General features: G+C 31.1%; 2 protein-coding genes across 4 annotated transcripts; one reads left to right on the plus strand and one right to left on the minus strand.

The window, feature by feature from the left end:
• The first annotated feature begins 62 nt into the window (after window positions 1–62).
• LOC139086481 (DGAT1/2-independent enzyme synthesizing storage lipids-like) lies at window positions 63–2008 on the plus strand. Its single transcript, XM_070634943.1, is given in 7 exon segments — window positions 63–257; window positions 567–711; window positions 811–873; window positions 933–1149; window positions 1335–1425; window positions 1489–1770; window positions 1773–2008. Coding segments are annotated over 7 exon segments (1017 nt in total). The 5' UTR covers window positions 63–208; the 3' UTR covers window positions 1943–2008.
• On the minus strand, window positions 1988–20510 carry LOC139086479 (zinc finger protein 423 homolog). Of its 3 annotated transcripts, XM_070634940.1 has the most exons (13): window positions 20376–20510; window positions 19039–19164; window positions 14987–15067; window positions 7235–7437; window positions 6259–6335; window positions 6123–6188; window positions 6012–6056; window positions 5821–5940; window positions 4513–5664; window positions 3403–4038; window positions 3252–3343; window positions 2990–3194; window positions 1988–2769 (listed from the first exon to the last, which is right to left on the minus strand). In XM_070634940.1, exons 1-13 carry the CDS (start codon window positions 20416–20418, stop codon window positions 2247–2249), a joined length of 3369 nt encoding a protein of 1122 aa, XP_070491041.1. In that variant the 5' UTR covers window positions 20419–20510; the 3' UTR covers window positions 1988–2246. The 3 variants fall into 3 exon arrangements, with proteins under 3 accessions (XP_070491041.1, XP_070491042.1, XP_070491043.1); XM_070634941.1 differs by lacking the exons at window positions 14987–15067; window positions 19039–19164; window positions 20376–20510 and adding an exon at window positions 8113–8293; XM_070634942.1 differs by lacking the exons at window positions 14987–15067; window positions 19039–19164; window positions 20376–20510 and adding an exon at window positions 7835–8090.
• Window positions 20511–20540: the final 30 nt, after the last annotated feature.

Here is a 20540-nt window from a genome sequence, read left to right on the forward strand (position 1 = left end):
TTTTAACGGTTTTTAAAAATTCAAAATTGCAATAATTTATGCAAAACTGTTCAAATGTTTTTTATCAGTATTTTGTTTTAGTTTTTAAAGGCATCGAAAACAATTAATTTATTAAGGATCCAGTCCATAAATTTAGTTAATTTAAGTGAGAAAAAGTCAAAGACACACTCGAAAGTATTTGTAAATTGTAATGTACATGTAGTAATAGATGGATAGTGAATATAATGCAAATTCTTCATATTACCTCAGTTTTCTGAGTAAGTACACAACAAAGAATTGTTTTGCGAAAACATTCGGACGGAATTATAGTGCCAAAATATCAAGTGATTAATTTAATTAGAATATAATTCATATTGGGAATTAGTGAGAACGATCATGATTTATGACATGTACTTTAATTAATTCATTTCGTAACTGAATCTATCGGATACAAGGTTTTGATGTAAAAAACTTGAAAAACTACCTTTTTAATCAAGCTACGGCTACGGCTGCTTTTATTATTTAACATCCAACTGACGAAAAAATCAAATCTTTTATTATTATTTTTTCGATTGTCTCAAATTTAGGCAGATACGTTGATGACGTTAATTTTACACTATGGCTCCACCGGACAGTCGTGTATCCACTCATGGTGACATTTTTACTTCCATTCGTGTTTGTCTTCTTGATATACTTCTCAAGCATTTCTCTCTATATTTTTAAATTTCACAGGTATACAAACTTTTTTTATTATTTATACAGTCTCTGCTGTCCTCATATAATTAGCTCGATATGACTCATTGCCCTTAATTATAATTATTATTTTTTCAGTTGGCTTCTGCTCAAAGAGATTAAAGCGGACGATGTAAAATTTTGGAAAGTCGCGATAAAATTGTATGTATTATCTATGCCTTATCAATTTGTGACTAATATCACATTTTTTGTGTCTTCAGTATCGCGGCTGTTTGGGACGCTCATGCAACGCTTTATCATGGTTATGAAATATGTGGATTAGAGCACTTACCGAAAGATTCAAATGGTTTATTAATCTATTATCATGGAGCTATACCGATTGATATGTATTACTTTGTGGCAAAAATATACTTAAAGTATGATCGACTTATTTCTACTGTAGGAGATAGATTTCTATTTAAACTACCGGGGTGGAAGGTGAGATGACAATGTCGTTTATTTCCTCGAGCTATAAAGGCAGTCGTTCATTCGTGAAGTCTATTCTTGACATTGTTATAGTCACAAATAGCTGTTGATTTCATCGGCTGTTGAACATCATTAATAAACGGCCTTTAAAGCTATTAATAAGCACTCAAAACTAATTTCTAATTTTATTCGACCAGATAATAGCACAGGCGCTGAAGGTTTCTCCTGGCACAGTCAAGTCTTGTACAGAGACTTTAAACGATGGGAATTTACTTGCTATATCGCCAGGTAATTAAATCGGATAATTAAATTTATACAGTCTAACTAATTTACATACAATATATTGTCTAGGTGGCGTTTATGAAGCGCAATTTGGGAATCACTACTACGAACTATTATGGCAACAGCGTCTAGGCTTTGCCAAAGTAGCTCTTGAAAGCAAAGCTCCGATCATTCCAATGTTTACTGAGAATTTGAGGGAAGCATTTCGAAATATTGGACTTGGACGACGATTCTTTATTAAATTATATAATTTGACACGTATACCTTTTCGGCCAATTTATGGCGTTCCATTCGTTAAATTACGTACTCACTTGGGCCCACCAATCTATATTGAAGAAGGAGATACACCCAAAAAATACAAGAAAAGACAGCTGCGGCAATAGAGAAATTGATTGTCGAAAATCAAAGAATTCCTGGATCTATTGTCGGTGGCATTTTAGACAGATTTTTTGAGAAACGTAAGATTGATATAGTCGTTAACTCCGCAAGACAAAAGAAATTTATGAATAATAAAGATTTATAAACAATTTAACATTAAAATGGTACTGAATTGAACAATTTTTTGTTGTTTATTGTTACCATAATGGAATTTATTAATTGTTTTATTTATTTTTCACTAACATCCTAAGATTATAACAAGTTATTATGTTTCAGTGCAACTTCTACTTACTTGATCCAATATCTAAATAGTTTATTACTTTCAAGTTGAAGCAGTGAATGAAAAAAAGCATTAAGTGAGCTTTGAAACCTTCTTTTTGTCTATGAATGAATGAAAAATTGCATTTTAAATATTTTTAAGCTTACTATGATATAAAAAAATGGAAAGTTTAATTTTCGGGAACTTTTTCAATCTCAATGTAATCGTCTTCCTCCTCATCCTTAATCTCCTTCATTATTATTGGCTCTTCTTGACTTTCTTGCTTTATTGTTGTCTTTGCTTGACTTTCTACAATTTCATGTTCCTTCATATGATGAAGTAACTCAGATGAATATAAAAATCTAGCATTACATTTTGTGCATGCTTCCTTAAAATCTGCTGGTGTTAATTTATGCTCTCTTATGTGCTCTTTTAATCCGTTGATTGTTGAAAATATCGCATTACAGACAACACAAGTTATTGACTCATTGTCAAATGCATGCTCAATTAAATGGTCTTGGAACTTATCACCGTCGATATTTTGTTTGCATAGATTGCATAACTGTAACTGATTTTTGGACAGCGAAAAGTTATGCTTCATCATACACGAATTGCAGATTTTCTTTAAATTTGTGTTTTCTAGTGCGGATAGACATAGAGCGCAAGTTTTGTCTTCATTTGTGGCTGTTGAGTTAACTGTGTTGGTATGGAATCTGTGAATAATTAGAGGAATTGTATAATTTGTATGAAATTAAGAATTTAGAATTTTTAACGGATTTTTATAATTTAAATTTTCGTGAATTTGTACTGTTTTGCAGCATTTTTGAAACATTTGTAGAGCTTTACAAGGTAAAATTACTACGTTTTAGAAAATTCAAATTTATATCAAACGTTAAATTTTTTTAAATTATCGTCTCTAAGTGAGTAACATACTTAGCATGAAGATTAATCTCAAAATCCGAAGTCAATAGCTGATGACAGCAGATGCAATGTACTGGAAGTTCTAATGTGTTCTTGTTCTTTTGATTGTGACTTTGAATATGATGCTTAAATTCGCCGATATCCTTAATTGACTCTGAACAATGGAAGCACTTTCCTGATATGACTTTACAGTGCTGTAACTTATGCTCTGCTAATACTGTTGTTAAAGAGAAATAATGTAGAATGTGAAATTAGAGAAAGACGATGAACATACCTGCGGGACTTGGTAAGATTTCATCACAAATTGAGCACTTATGTTTAGCGGCGATATTATGCTGAATTTTCATGTGATTCTCGAGTTCAGTTCTGTAGGAATTGCCATTATTAGCTGAATATTTATATTAATTATAGGATGTCAATCTCACCTAGATTTAAAATCTTCGCGTGCCTCACAATAAGCACATTTCAAACTCACGCCTGTTTTAGTATTGAGATGAATGATATGACTAGATTTTTCCGTTGGTAGTTCCAGTTGAGGTTCACTTTTATCCTTAAATGTTGAGTTTTTATTGTTATTCTTATCATTTGGGGTAACGCTGGAATTTGTTGAGTTTTGAATTTTATAGGAAGAAGCTTGAGCTTCAGAATTGACATTTTTGGAGACTGAGTCATTTGCCAGACTATATAAATGCTTAACTCTCATTCCTTGCGGTTGGTTCTGTTCATCAATATTTGTCTGTACTCTACTAAGACTATCATGTAATGAATTTAAGTTAATACTTTTTGGATATTGATTATGTAAGGAATTTAATGGAAAAATTGTTGGATTAAGTTTATGTAGAAAATTTGCGTCGGGAAGCTTTGGATCATGATTCATTAGGAATTTCTCTCGATAACTATCAATTAATGATGCATGATAATTCTGTAGACTCAGTGCATTTGCTTCCTTTTCTAAATTGAAGGTTGCTGGGTTTGGTGGAGGCTCATTAACGGAATGATGAGTTTGGAGATGTCGATCAAGTAAAAATTCGACGTGGAATGATTCAGAACATGCTGGGCACCTAGATGGATTGTAGAATAATTTTGTTAGTTGAATTTAATTTTTAAGGAATTATAACCGTTAAAAACATTTTGAAATGGTTAAAACTTTGTTTACAACCTTTAGAACAATGACAAAATTAGATTTTTGTAGATTTGTAGCCTTTTGACAGCTTATTTCTTATCACAAAATTGATCTTCTTTCAACTCATGACTTTAATTCTGTGACAACTCTAATTTAAAGCTGCAAAAGCAGCCAAAAAGTACAAAAATCATGATTTTTTTATCAAAATATTTCGTGTACTAAAGATGTGAGTTCTAAAGTTGCTTCATGACATTTTCAAATATTTATCCTAACGGTTTTTATAATAATTTAGTAAGGAATTCTGGATGTTACAAAAAGTCTAAATTCAGTCTTTAGAATTCTTTTCTAGAACTAAATCCTAGTTTAACATCCTAAAGACCGTTGAAGAGCTAGTAAGTAACAAAATCCTCACCTAAATTGCTTAACATGCGTTGACAGAAAATGGAAATGCATTTCAAGTTCCGACGAGCATGTGACACGACAAAAGATACATTTTATTAAGTCAACAGCTGAATGCTTAGTCTGAATATGATTTTTAAAGTCTCTTTCGTTCCGAAAGACATCGTGACATGCAGAGCACCTTTTATCCGAGTGTCGTGTCGCAAAATGTAATTTTAGTGATATTATGGACTCAAGATTTTCATTGCACAGCGTACACTTAAAGCGAACGTGATTCTCAAGCAAATGATTCTGCAAGTCTTCATTTTTCGTAAACGTATCGTCACATTCTTGACACAAAAACTCTGTATAATGTTGCTCAACATGCTGATCATATTCAAAACGATTATCAAACACAACATCTCGACATTGCTGACATACAAATTTCTTCTGTGAGTGCTGATAGAATGCATTGCTTAATTCAAAATGCTCACTATTTCGACTTCCATAATTCTCTTCAAGATGATTCTTTAGATGTAGCCGAAAAAGTTCAAAACTTGGTAAAGAAGCATTACATTGATTGCATAAAAAGACATCCGGTGTACCAGGTGCTGTACGGCTACTATTGTTATTTGTTATCTGTGCATCGAAATGCTTTGGAATTGAATAATTTTCCATTTTAATCTTTTTGGAAATCCTCTGACTTAAATCGGTTGGTTGTTCGTCGCTGTATCTATGTGCCAATTTTTTATGACTAATATTTCCTTCATTCGTATGCTGTGCATTAATATTATTATTATTATTGGAAGATTCATTTAATTTAGGACTTAAAAATTCATCATTTGTTCCTTGCATTCTATCTTCATGAACTAAATTAATGTGCTTAATGAGCTTTTCCGACGATGTAAATTTCATTAAACAATATTCACATGATATATATTGAGCAGACGACGACAATTCATGTTCACTTCTATTCTTTCTTTCCTTCATAAATCTATGATTGTGCATGATATTTATGTGATGTGTTAGCTGCTCAAGTGACACAAAATTTGTCTTTGTGCAGTAAAAGCATCGAATTTGACTCTTCATCTCGCATTGTCCATCGGATTTTACTGATTTTGGTGAGACCATCTCTAACCTTTTCTTATCGGTCATTGAAGTCGTAGATGACTCGGATGACTTCATGCTGTGAATGGGAGAAATTTGCAGAGATTTTTTATGTTAATTATGAGTTTTGGGGGCGTTTCTTTAAATGATTATGTAAATATCCAAGTCCTTAACTGGATCCTGACTATATCTTCAAGATCCAGTTGGGAATATCATCAAATAAAGTAAAATTTACCTATAATTGTAAGGAGACTCGTTCCTTTCGCGAAGTTCATTCTGTTTCTTGTGGTTTTGCATGTGTGACGTCAGAGCAGCAGCTGTGTTGTATCCACGGTTGCAGAAATTGCATTGGAATCTAAATTTTATTGAATAAAACAAGAATATTCCTTTAAATTAAAGTCTATGCCTTTAATTGCCTGAACTTACGCTTTCTTGCTGTCATGGGTCTTCATGTGAATCTTCAGGTGATCACTGTGTATAGAATAATTAAAATTATATCAAAATATTCAAGGAATATCCAATATATCCATCACATACCTCCTTGAAAACGCAGAATCACAGAACAGACATTTATACCTCCTATCTCCAGTATGAAGCTTCAAACTATTTTTTCAAAAAAGAATTGGCATTAATAAATTTATTCCTTAACAAATAAAATCTAAGATAAACTCACTGTCGATCCCGGGATCTCTTATGCTTAAATAATCGAAGACATACAGGGCATTTAAATGGCATATAATCTTCATGACTCTGTCAGTACATGTGAAATAGAAATAAAAATTCCCTCAATTACTTATTGTGCTCAACGAACTAAGCATATATGGATATATAAATATTATAATAATCATCAAAAAGGCTCGCGCGTTGACATGACTTTTAATAATTTATGACATACACTTAGTATGCTGTTTGCACTTGCAGTTGTTTTGCTTTTCTTTATTATCTAAACGATGCTTAATGCAATCATCTTAGTGGTTAAAATAAGTAAGGAAGACATCGTGTTTGAGTGGTGGATTTGGGGTTTGCGAGTTGAGAATCATTTTTTTTTTTGAATTTTAACGGTATTTGAAAATTTGAAAATAAATGCTGTTGTATGGTTTTGAAAATGTTAAGTAAAAATTGTGATTTTCTATAGATTTGCTGTTTATTTCTCTTGTCAAAGTTTGAATTGAAACACATATTTAGTGACTATGATTGAGGAAGTGAATCCATTAATTAATTTCATGATCTTTTCTCAAATTTGAGAATCCTACAAATGTTTTCAACTGTGATAAAACAATACAACAGCAAAATTTCTCATTTCTTTAAATATCCAGCATACAGTCACGTCAAAGTGCAACCATTGCCAAAAACTGTCGTGCATCAACATACGAGACGACATGAATTTAGATAGGTCCGTAAAAGGTAAAATTTTTCTTTTATTCCCCTCTTTTTCTTGAACATTTTCGTGAATTTTTATTTAGAAGATAAATGTATGTTGGACATAAGTTGATTTCTGTTTTCATAAACCGTGCGTCATAATAATAAAATGTCATATCATAATGAAAAATATAAGAGTAATATTTTATAGATGTTGGCCGTGTGAACATGAATGCATTTATGAGATGTTCTTAGTGGATTAAATCATTAGTGGACATACAGTCACTCACCTGTTCATGCTTCTTCAGATATCCCAACCGTGGAAAGGATTTCTCACAAAATTGACATTTGTAACTTGATGCTCCTTTAAATTTAGTCTTATCCTTTTTCTCTTTCTTAATCGGATCATCAACATCAATTCCATTTGTTTCCATTTCTGATGTGCTATTATGTGATGATGGGAAGCTGATTGATGAATGTGATGAATAGAGTTCTGTTAAAAAATGACATTTTATGCTACTTTAGATCATCATATATATTAATTTAGTCAGCATATAGCATTAAATTGAATTATATCAACAAAATCAATTTTCAACTCCTTTACATCTGACTTGAAGACATTTATGCACTGTATCTAAATTATTATAAATTATATCATCCTTAATGCCAATGTTCCTTGTTATCCACTTCATAAATTCTCTTCATTTTCATGAAAATCCTTTTTACGCAGATTTTTTCTTCATGGAATGATGCATTGTTGTACATCAATCACAATTTAGGTATGGAATCTATTGTAGTCGGGGATGAATATTTTTTTTTCTCGGTGCAATTAATGATGAAGGAGTTATGCTACTTTGAGAAAAATTATGAAATATTTGATTTTAACTCACGACGATGAACAATGAGTGTCAATTAAGTGGCTCTCATGATATCTTACACTTTTATGATTATCATCACTAAATGAACTTAATTAAAGCTTCCTATTTCAATTTTTCTTTATCATAAAAAATTTCGTCGCCTTAAAAATAACTTGACGACGTTTTGCTGTTCATTACCATAATTAATTAATTAATTAAATTAAATTTTAACGATTTTTTGAAATTTGAAAAAATTGTCACTCGAAACTAATAAAATTTAAATTTGAAATTTCCGTTAAATTTAGCACTACCTTTAAATAACTTTTTTGATGAATTTTTTTCACAAATTTTGTCCAATTGATAAATAATAAAGGCCATAAAATAACTCAACACAACATATTGCTTCACTGTATAATTATTTAACTAATAACATGAAAATTGAAATAATCTTTCCGACACCTCAATCTCCCCAAATGCCTAAAAATGCGACCGAACTCTTTAGGGAGTAGAATAAAACTCGATTAAAATTTGTTCTTTTTCGCTTCACTACTGAAAGAAAAGAAGGCACACAAGAGCGGGATCGTATTTTCTTCGGGTATATTTTCATTGTATTTACGAATTATGTGCTCCAATAGAAGTAAACGAACAGAGTGAATCGTGTGAGAGAAAATGTTGGTTCATTTCAACTGTGCACCAATCATTAAATTTTTTGCCACTTTTCTATTTTTTTTTTTTTTTTGTTGTGATTTTTATTGCTATAGATTCTTTAATTGAGCTGCATTTTGGGTATGCTGAGGATTTGATTTGCTGGGATCTGTATCTAAATTTGAGATATTTTAGGCTTGATAATAACAAAAATTTGGAATTTTAATTTTGAAGGAATTTTTAACTTTTAAAAACTTTGTACTAAAAATAACGAACTTAAATTATTTGAAAATTAAAGAATTTTTGAATTTGAAATCTAAATTCGAAAAATCGTACTAAAGGTTAACGAACATTCGAATTTGAAAGTAAAAGAACTTGTACTAAGATGTAACGATCTTTTGACATTTAAAAATTAACTATTTTTTGAAATTTAAAAATTAACGACTTTTCTGAATTTGAACAATCTGTGCTAAAGAATAACGAGCATTTTCAGTTTAAAAATTAACAAAAATTTAGAACTTGAGAATAACGAACATTTTAAACTTGAATATTAACGACTTTTCAAGGTTTGAATTTTAACGACTTTTAAAAATTCAAACTTTATGCTTAAATTTCGTAAAGTAAGCATAGAATATTCCCACATTACCATAAATCTCTATGCTTCTTTTTTCCAATAGTTTCTTCTCTTCTTTTACTTCTTTCTTGTGCTGTGCTGCATTTGTTCACCAAAGGCGGGGACATAAAAAGCAGCAAATAACATTAGGCGGGAGCTGAATTGAACAACAAAAAAAAGAGTGTGAAATCCGGTGAGAGGGAAAAAGGCATGCTGAGAGCAAAAAAAAAATCTAGTCGAGTACAGGGTGCGCAGTAAATTTATTCCATCACTAATTGACCAATTAATGCACAAAATGCTGAGGGTTTATTGTACTTCCTATCTCCAAATAAAATGTAGGAATGGAAAAAGGTAATCAGAGCTGATAGTGTGATGTGATGAGTTGAGATCATGAATAATAAATAGAATTGAAAAAAAGATCCTTTCCATGTGTCAAGTCACAACAGTAACAAAAATTGTTAATGGATGGAGGAGAGTCGAAAAGTTTTTGGGAAAATTGAAACCAAAAATCCACTGTTATAAATTATTAATACTTTAAAATTTTTGCATAGATCTCTTCCGTACGAATGAATGTTTTAAAAAAAGTAACAGAATGATAGACAGGTTTACGGGGGACATTGAAATGGGATTATGTAACTAAGTGCCTTTTTGAAAAATGTCCAAAACTTTACAACTGTAATGATATATCCAAGGGTGAGAAATGTCATTAGAAAATTACACACAGGCACACCGTCCTCTATTCGGAGGATCAAGACGAAGTCAAATTCCCAAATCTATAAACCGTAAGGAGCCTTGAGTCTGTTACGATTTATAAGCGTGTATTTTCTTCAATTAGATTAAAAAAATTTGGAGGAGTGAGAGACAGCATGCGAAATAAATGATGAGGTTGGCATATCGCACGCATGAGGAAACGTTAAATTGACAATTTGAATTTAACGACTTTTTCAATTTTGAAAAGAAAATAACTGCTATAAAAATTCGAATTTTTAAATTCCGTTGAATTTTATAGCAAATTCAAATTTAGTTTCTAACTAATTTTTAAAATTTCGAAAAACAGATTTCAAATTTTAGAATTCCGTTAAATTTAGTAAAACACTTAAAATAACATTGTTAAATGTTTTCAATAAATCTAGTCAATTATCCTTCTTCTACTATGACTTTATTCAATTCAAGCAGCATGTGAGTCATCCAAAATCACATCCACATGCCTAACCCTTGGATATTTCATCAGGTTTTTCGAAAATTATTTTTGTAACTGACAACTTTAATTGTTTGACATGTGATATGGCATTGCCAACTCACTTATGGCCTTTTTATTGTTGTTAAAAAATTTAACGCCACACATGAGTGTGCATTTTATGTAAATCCAATTGAAAGTTTTCATCCAAAAAATTAAGGTTTAATTTATTAACGTCAAAAAAGTGATGTGAAAGTCACTCAACCTGTTGAGATATTTATGGAAATTGAGAAACCATATTTCACGTGCTATAATAAACAAAAAAAATAATCATTTTTCTTTTTTACATTCCGCATGATTGCTCCTCACACTCTTCATACATACTGCTTCAATGTAGGTAAAGCTATTCACCTGCTATTGATAATGTTATAATATTAGATGAAATCAAAAGGTGTTTTTGGGTTGGTGAATTTTTATGGTTGATTAAATTCATTTAACATCTTTATCCATTTCTGACAAAACTTTATTACCTCCGTTCTGCCTTTAATCGGATTAAGAAGAAGAATTGTGATGCGGAAAGAGAAATTGTGATTATTTTTTTGTTTTTTTGGCGTAACGCTTAGCTGTGGCTTTAAATTAATTATTTTGGGGGTCGTTTGGAAGTGATAGTGATAAAATGGGGCATTTTGGATTCATTTATGAATGGTTGTGCTTAATATGGCTCTAAAAAAGGAATTTGTATGAAAATGTAACGAAAAAAATTTGAATTTTTGATTTGAAACCATACAACAGTTTGTCAAAAAACATTGTAGAGCAGTTATATGGTTTTAAAATGGTCAACTAACTTTTTAAATCAGAAATATAACGGATATAGTTTGAATTTTATTTTCAAAACCATACAACAGCAATTAATTTAACAGAGCAGTTGTAAGGTTTTAAAACTAATTTTGAACAACATTTTATTCAAATTGAATGAATAACAGAACCATACAACAGCTTTCATTTTGTTAAACAATTATAAGGTTTTAAAACACAACCAATTTGAATTTTCCGTTATATTTTAGCTTAATTCTTCAATTTGTGCTATTAGTTTCATGGGAAATAGCGAAAAAGATAGATCACAATCTAGGAAGTACATATCTAGCTCATATTTACCAGCATTCACAAAATTAAGCACTCAAAAAAATAAAAAGATCCCAGACAAATAAATTCAAGCCTTTTTCAGTTCCAGTCACACAAAAAAATGTCATAATCGGCATAGCCTCCTTTGTTAAACAACTTTAATCATAAATCACGGAATTAGTAGTTACTAATAGAAAAGATAAAGCGAAATTGGGTACGAAACAAAAAGAACAAAAGCAAGTGAATTTTGTCGCGAGAAATTCTCATGTAATCTGTAAAATTCTATTATTTGCAATCTCAAAAAAGAACATGAAGAGCAGCAACAGAAGCAGCAGTAACAACAAACATGTAAAAGAATATTAAAAGAAAATTTCTTATTCTTATATAATATACCATAGCATAAGTAATATTATGAATACTTTAAAAAGCTTGTTCTGCGTTATTTTCCTTTTCTCAAATTCAATGTTCCTGTGTACCTTATAGTACTCAAAAGAATAATTCAATCGCTCCCATAAGACAAAATAAATGTACATAAAAGGAAATGAAATAACCATCTACTGAACTCATGTTAAGGTTTTTGCTCGAAATCAATTGAATCATCAAAAATAGTCGAATTGAGGAAGAAGGAGAAGAGAGAATCTTTTATTTAAATTCATTTTCACTCTGTACATCCTTTTTACAACTTCTGTTTAGCTATTACCTTTGCTTCTTTTGGCTGGTGTTGATATCGAATCAACTGTATATGGATGGAATATATCCTAAAAGATTAAGATATTTGATATTTTAATTTTTACTGAATTGGGTAACCGACAAAAAAAATTATTTTTTATTGTCTCATTGTGCAGTAATAAGACTGAGAACTATTGGGCATTGCCGAAAGTGCTTTGTTTGTCTGTAGTGAGAGAATTTCTATCAAATTGATTTTTTGACTGATTAACGGCTTTTGAGAATTTAAATGTTTTGAGTTCGAAAATTTTCGAAATCAAAACGTAAACAAATGAAATTTAAATTCACAAATCTTCAAAAATCTCTTTACAATAGCTTCAATGTTGATACAGACATAAAGATACATGTAGATTCACATCTATTTTATCCACAAAAGCAGTTCAGATAAGGAATTTCCTTCTAAAAATACCAAAATTCAAACAAAATAATTTTTGAATTTTCAAAAATCGTTTAAATTAGATTTTTAAGTAGTTCCAACAATTCCCGTCCATTCCCCACATTTCCTTCATAAACAGCACACCGTCGCGCAATTATTTAATTCAAACAAAACGCCCTTTTATGATGCTGAATTATTATATTTTTTGTCTTGCTTTCTTTTCTTGGCTATTTTTAGAGAAAATATTATTGAATGTGGGAAGGGTAACGTGATATATCTCCGTTAAGGAATTCAATGGAATCTATCGATGTACCTAGACATGTGAAACTATTTGGAAAGTATTTATTTTAGATGGAATTTAAGTGAAAATACTAAAAACTAATCTCGCCAAAGAAAAACTTGCAAGTTCATAAATGAGCTATGAGGTACAGGCAATAAAAATTCATGAGAGGCAAGCATGAAGTGGATGTAAAGGAACTGGAAAAAATTTTTAAAATGCCTATCGAGACGAATCTTTTTAAGAGAAGTTCTTGCCATCAAAAATTGTTATATTTTCTTAATATACACACATACACACACATCTATAGATATATATAAAGCATAAGAAAGAAAAACAACATTTGCTCGTACTTTATTTGTAATTTTTTTTTGCATTCACAATTTGTATACACTCTGAAATAAATATTGCTGTTAAGGGTGTCTTTTACATGCCTTATGACTCTCACGAGTGCAAGTACGTCAGTTTCACCTGTATCATGGGACCTATATTCAGTAATAATGTGTTTTCGTATGTGTGTTGTGCTTTACTCATTTTCATTCTTTTATAACCATTCAAGTACATTTCATCTCCTTCTACTTCAATATCTTCTTTCTCTAAATATAATACCTTCATTCATTTTACACATTGAGAGTTATAGAGAGCATGTTATATTATTATTATTATATCTATACACAGACATAAAGGAATTGAATTTTGTACATTTTAGTTCATTTTATCAAACTTTTTTTTTCGACTTTTGTGTATGATTCGTATTAAAATGGTAAAAATTTTATTTTATGTGTGTTCTTTCAAGATTTATTGTTTTCTAAGGATTTTTTTTATTTTATATCCATGGATGCATATGGATATGTATGTGCCTTCTTATTTTTCTTTAACTCGAAACGAAAAAGGGCAAGCACATTTATATGAGTAGGCTGATGATTGAAATGACTACTATGAATATTAGATAGTCATCCATCATAATCAGATTCGTTGGAAGCATGACAAGTTCAGGACCGTTTAGGAATACAAGAAGCTAAGAGCAATTAGTTGAAATGTTCGGCCGTAAATCGAATTATTAAATTTACGCCTAAGATAAGCTAATGGTCAACAAAAAGCTCATTAGTAAGATAAAGCCTTTAATGCATCTAAATTACTCTAGATCAATTCTGGGCAACCTTTTATTATTCACGGCTAACCATGGTGGTAAGCTTTGGTAAGCCTTGACCGAAACCGAACACAGCATACGGTTCATGGCATTTCCAAAAAAATATCAGTGGTTTTATAATGTGCTGGTCGTCAGCAACTGCTTTGATCCTTTAGAAACGATAATAATCGAAATTTCATAACCAACTGTCATTTTCAATTTGAATTTTTCGGAATTAGCAGAGCTTTTGCTCCTGAATTTATATTGTTTTTAAATCGAAAATAGAAAATTTGTATAGTTTTGAAATAAAAGCTTTTTTGCAAAGCTTATTTTCAGCTTTCTCATAAATTTTCATTAATTACGTTTAAAAACCACACAAGAACCAATTAGAAGTGTAGATAAGCAACTAAGGAGCAATAGGAACATGGAGAAAGCTTACGAAATTCACGATAAACTTGAAAATTTAGAAGCTCATTAAAAACATTTGAACATCTTTGAGAAAGAATTGGTACGGTTCTGTTTTTCAAAAATTATTTCAAATTCAAATCTCAAACATCCGTTATGAAACAGCAAAAAAAAATAATCCTCATTTAAAAACGGTTAATAACATTTCGAATCTCAAATATCCGTTATAATACACCCGAAATCTAAATTAATCCCCAAATCTCAATTAAAAATTCCACAAAGCCTTTAAGACATTAGCAAGTCACATCCAAATTAGACAAGATTGTTTACACAAAGAAGTAGTTAATAAATTATGTCAAAAAATAAATGCACATTTCTAAATAGCCCTTCTTCATTTCCTTTCCAAAAAAATCCTTTTCTTTTTTTTCCATCCTTTTCATCTCATTCATGAGAGCATCTTAAAGACAAAAGACTCATGTGTGTACAATTTTACCATTTTTAAGACATGCACAAGGATAATTTGTAATGAGTAAACTAAATTCTCTTCATCTTTCCGTTCTTTACTGCATGTCTAATAAATTAATCACAACTGTTTCCCTTAAAAAAAATTTTTTTTCCTCTGCTTGTCTTGCTGAAGCTTTAATGATGATGAGGAGGGTCAGACGAAAGGCATTAAAACTGTTTATCTACTGTCAACATTTATACTTCCACATACCTGATGAGTATGATCCAATACTGTCACAATCGGAATTGTCAGAGTCATAATTTGCTGCCTCGTTGGTCGCTGGTTCGTCATCTGAAACGATGGAGTATGTTAATACTTTTGGGGGTCTGTGGTTTTAATAATTTTGGTTATATTGAATTTTATGGAGTATGTTTGACATTCAGAGCTTCTTAATATGAGTAAATGATGGACAACTTGTGTGGCAAGACACCAGAAAGGTTACTAATGACTGAAGTTGAATACTGAGAAGGGGGTCTATGGTTTGAATAAATGTAGATTCTTCAAATTCAAGGTCACTTAACTCATAGATTGGAAATTAAAGTTCAAAGCAGAGTAGCAAAACTAGCACCTGTCCCGTACAAAAACCGTACAAATTATTAAGAAATTGTACAGTTTTTGCCTATGACATGTGCTTGTCTTGGTCTACTCTGGTTCAAAATTGTCTGATATCAGATAAAAGCCACAATTATTCAAACCGTAGACCCCCTCAATAAATACTAATAATATTAAAATAAATGACAATGGAATGAGACTACATCTTAATATTTCGTTATTAATGGAAGGGATGGATGACAAATTATGCCAAAAAACTATATATGTGGAAGCATAGCAGCAGTAGAAGTTCGATGGAATTTAGAGAATTTAATTTTAAATGCATAAAATTGTTGTGAAAGCACATATATATGAGTGTGAGAATATAGCATTGACTTCAAAAACTGACTGAGCCTCTGGTTGTTCATGTTGTTACTACACACTATTCTCAGCTCCCTTAAGTACCTACCCCAAGAGCATTCGAACTAATCTGAGTATTTTCATGTATTTTATTATTATTGTTCTCCGCTCTACGACTTGTATGTATGCTTTCTGACTTTCCTTCTATGCTGTACTGTACTGTGTGTAGTTTTTTTCTCTCCATACACAATCTATCTCTCTCATTTGCCAAGTACATACACAGCTTTACTTTGGAAATATATTCACAGTATTTTTTGTGTTTTCCCATTTCTCTTCACTTTCATCAGGGAATTATATTCAGGCTCTAAAGGGGATGAATATCCTCATACTTTTTTTTTATTTTATTTATATGGATACCATTCCAACGTATATAAAATTACATTTTTTTTTTTTTTGGATCCGGCAACTCTCTTTCGTATATATATATAAACTTTTTCCATATTTTTTAGTCGCAAGGGACATCTAAACACAAAGAATGAACAAACTAGAAAAACCATTGAGTACTTGAGAAAATACACAGAGTAAAAAAAAAAAAGTATTCTCTATAAAAGAAATGCTCACTTGACTACACTATACTTTTACGGCCAAGATTTTATTCAAACACATGCAATGAGACTCGGTGTGTTTTGCTTTTGCTGCTGCTGCTTCTTCGTTCCTTTTTTTTCAGCTTTTTCGATGTGCTTTAGATATACACTTTTTTTTTATATCGGCAGGGAAATACGGAGCAGCAAGGAGGAAAAAAAAAAGAATTTTTATCTCATTTAATAGTTTTTGGAAAACAGTTTGAACTTTACGTCATGATACTACCAACCATGCTATACTACCATTGCCAATGTGTCCCTTAGTGAGAAATTATTTTCGAGAAGCATAATGGCACAACAACAACAACAGTAGCACAACATATTTGTTTGTCTGATGTTACTTTTTTTTATATATAGACACGGAAATATCATGAATGTTCACTGTACCTCACTGCTTTTTTGTACTGTTCATAGTTTTTGGGGGGTTCTTTGGGTCAGGGTTGTCAGGTAGATAACAAGCTGTATCGTCGTCATTCTTGTCTTATTCTAGACATAACCTAGACCTAGGCACAGTTAATATTGTCTGACTATGATAAACCATAGCTAATATTCAGTCATTGTCTGGCAAGATACCTCATTTGGATAAAGAACCATCGAAGTAGACTTAGATTTTGTAGGAAGCTCACTGATTGAACATATCTATTGTGATTCATGACCTTCCTTAGATGATGCCTAAAGCTTGATCCCGCTAAATAATTACCGATACCAAGTGCAATCCTGTCTCTTTTTACAACACCCTTTCATCCACAAAGAGAATGCCGGTGAATACTTTAGTAGGAAATTCATAAAAAACACCCCTGCCTTCCTTGTTGGTAGAGATCATAGTGAATATACTTTCCATAGAACATCTTCTTTCCTTTTTGAAACTTCCCGTGTGACCGACACGACTCAAAATCGCTCTTGAGCTTGAATTATCCGTTGTTGATTTACATACGTACATTTAATAATATTGTAAATAGCGTGTGCATGTCTCCTTTATGGACATTGTCAAAAGTTGATCAACTAAAATTGCCCATCTAGTCAGTTTTTGAACTTTTTAGAATTATTTGATTCTCAACGGTTCTTAATTTTTCAAATTTTTATGTTCGACAATTTTCGAAATTACTTTGTTTACAAAATTCCCCAAAATGAAAATCTCTCTAAAAATCCACCAAAATCAATGCAAACATGATCAATGTTGTTGAATTATAATAGTAAGTCATCTATTCTTCAGTGTAATATACATCAAATCATCTAAATCACACCCAAAGGTCAAAATTTAATGACATTTTCAAGAATGTATAAATTTCGAAAATCATACGAAGTTTCAAATTTAGACTAAATTCCAATATTATTATTTAGACGAATTTTAGACAAATTTCAAATTATTTCCGTTAAAAGTCAACAAGGACATTCATGTTTATTCATGTGAATTACAACGAAAATATCGAGTTGGTGGACTGACTCAACTGAGTGATGGGATGACTGAATATAAAAGTTATAAGGAATAACAATAATACAATAAAAGAGTGGAGCTAAGAGAGTGAGAAAAGGAGAGTGAGACTATGCTATTGTATGTTATTAGTTAGTCCCGATTCGATCAGACTTTCTCTTTTTTTTTTGCTTTTGCCTCCTCTATGAGCGTCAGATTTCCCCAAATGGGAATAAATGTTGGAATGATGGGCGACGAGGTTAAATCAAAAAATATAAAAAAAGTAGGAATGAGTGTAAATGAAAGTATGATATTTTTCGGGTATTTCGATGGTATATGTATATCTACTACGTATAGAGATATAAATATTGAAGCAGTGGGGGTGGCAAAAATACATTATATCATTGTGTATGGTGTTTTGCTTCTGTTTCTGCAATTTTCCCAAGAGAATTGGGTAAAAATGGATTTTCACTGTGAGTATGGTGAGAGAGAGTGAGAGACATAGCATGAGAGAGAGGAAAATATGAAGCATGGAAAAAGGAAAACTTGTTCATATATTTTTGGTGCTGCTGCTGCTCTGCGCCCTGTTTTGAGCATTATGTGTTTATTTTAGATTATAATTTATCATTTTATGGCTCAGGGAGATAATAATGTCGATGTTTGTTGAGATCAGAGGAAATATTCTGTAGCTGAAAATGTGCTTTTTGGGTCCAAAACCCATATATATTCCATTCATCCATGTGTGTCGTCTTTTTCTTCTACTTTTATCATGATAATAATTTCCACTTTTAGTAAGGTCATCGCAAAAAAACAAAAAGAAGTGCGGCATGAGTTAGTGATGTTAAGAAGGTCATCGATGATGACAGAATGAGAGAGAGTATGAGATGGTCACTTAATTCACAAATTAATCCACACACAATGATACAAAAAAAAAAAAATGTTCGGCATGACGCACACATTGAAAGTGTGAAAATATTCTTTTTTATCATTTTATCAAATCCCAAGAGTCTCACTCAGTTCACTCTTAGCTCTTAGTGTATAACCAAGGAGAACGTAGCAGAAGCAATATATTTGCTCGAATATAAATTTTTATGCTCACTCTCTAGAGTGCTTGCCTTACTCTTGATAATATATTTTTGTATTAGGAAAATATTCATCTCAGGATCACTGTTTCTACCCGCTTGCTTGTTTGCCTTGCTTGCTTATTTCTGCCAGCAGACACTTTACTATTATAGTTCTACTGCTACATACCGGAAGCCTGACATGTCGTATAATAACAAAAATAATATTAATAATGGCAATTTCCTATATACACTCACTTTCTTCATTGCCGACCGTACCGCTTTTCTGTTCTATATCATCTGCTCCTTCTATTTGGTCATCATCATTGGGACTCGATAGTTGCGTCTTGTTATCCTCTTCTGCTGTATTATTTTCGGCATTATCTGTGGAGCAAAAAAATAGTAAAATTATGCATTATTGGTATTTTGTGGATACATCCTAATCCCTTACAATATCATATCTATAATCTATTCTACTTAATTTTTCTTTCTTCCTTTTATTATATTATTTCCTTCTAGCTTCATGTGATGGGGAGTTTTAAGCACCAAAAAATAAAATATGCATATTGGCTAATTTATTGAGACTAATTTGTTTCTGTTAAGCCAAAATACCTGTGCTGTAGTTTACATTATGCATGAATGTAAAATAAGAACTTTTAAAAAAGACATTTGGAAGTGCCTGGACGTGAATGAATGAAGCGCATTTTAGAAAATAAATTTACCGGTCATTTCTTATTTGAAATTTAACGGAATATAGAAATTTGAGTTTTTAATCGGTTTTGTGAAGTTCAAAATGATTTTTAGTTCGAACCGGTTCAAAAAAATTTCATCAACTGACCATTGATTCACCAAAATTTCAAATTCAAAATGACCGTTGATTCTAATATAAGAATTAAAATCTAAAATGACCGTTGATCTCAACCGATTCATTAAAATTCGAAATGACCGTTAATTTGTCAATTAGAGACATATAATGTCCAGTCAGCAGGAATAACTGCAGCAGCAACTATCTTGTGTTAAAATGTGCAAAAAAGAATCCTTCATTCGTAAGCAACATATGCTCTTTTTGGGAACATATCACACTCTACGATTATTATTATTATTTAGTGAAGATGCGGTGTTTTATAGAAAATTTTCTATGGATATACAATCTACAACTATCAGAACTGTATATATACAATTAATTTTATAAATTGACTCACATATTTAATATTGTCTTTTGTGCATTGGATATACCTTTCGTATTTTTGATAGGTGTTTGAATTTTAAACTAAGCATTATCTTCTGTAGAAATTGGAAATATATGTATACATATTTTTATTATCTATACCCTCCCTCACACTTCACATTCACTCTCTAATAATAATAATTTCTATAAAATTCAAATGATTCTTATACTCTGTGTTATGTATTATGGGTAGCAAAAGCAAATAACGGTTGCTGTCAATAAAATCGATTTTTGAATTTCATTTGGGAGAAAAATTAAATTCCCACGTGAATCGTTCAACGCTTCAAACATTTTCTTTTTTTTTTGTATTTTCGTATGATACAAATGAAATTCAGTTATAGTCACACAACATCTCTATTATACTTACGTTTTGTCAATGCACGAGGCTTTAGTTGCTTCCTTCTTGTCATAATTTTCACAAAATCACTTAAAAAACTATATCTTTAATTAAAAATTATTCACGTATCAGTGTGAGGATTAGATATTAAACTATTTTTGATTCCACACACTAATAATATATAAAATATTATTT

Source organism: Chironomus tepperi, unplaced genomic scaffold, assembly GCF_022539635.2.
Source record: "Chironomus tepperi strain 1889 unplaced genomic scaffold, CSIRO-AGI_Ctep_v1 contig_85, whole genome shotgun sequence".
NCBI classification, from domain to species: Eukaryota; Metazoa; Arthropoda; class Insecta; order Diptera; family Chironomidae; genus Chironomus; species Chironomus tepperi.

Excerpts from the sequence above, each read along its gene's own strand:
- LOC139086479 (XM_070634940.1), bottom strand. The coding sequence starts at position 20,418 with ATGACAAGAAGGAAGCAACTAAAGCCTCGTGCATTGACAAAAC. Across the intron at positions 19,165-20,375 it reads GCCTCGTGCATTGACAAAAC|ATAATGCCGAAAATAATACA; the intron begins GTAAGTATAATA and ends TTTGCTCCACAG. Across the intron at positions 5,941-6,011 it reads ACCCATGACAGCAAGAAAGC|ATTCCAATGCAATTTCTGCA; the intron begins GTAAGTTCAGGC and ends AATAAAATTTAG.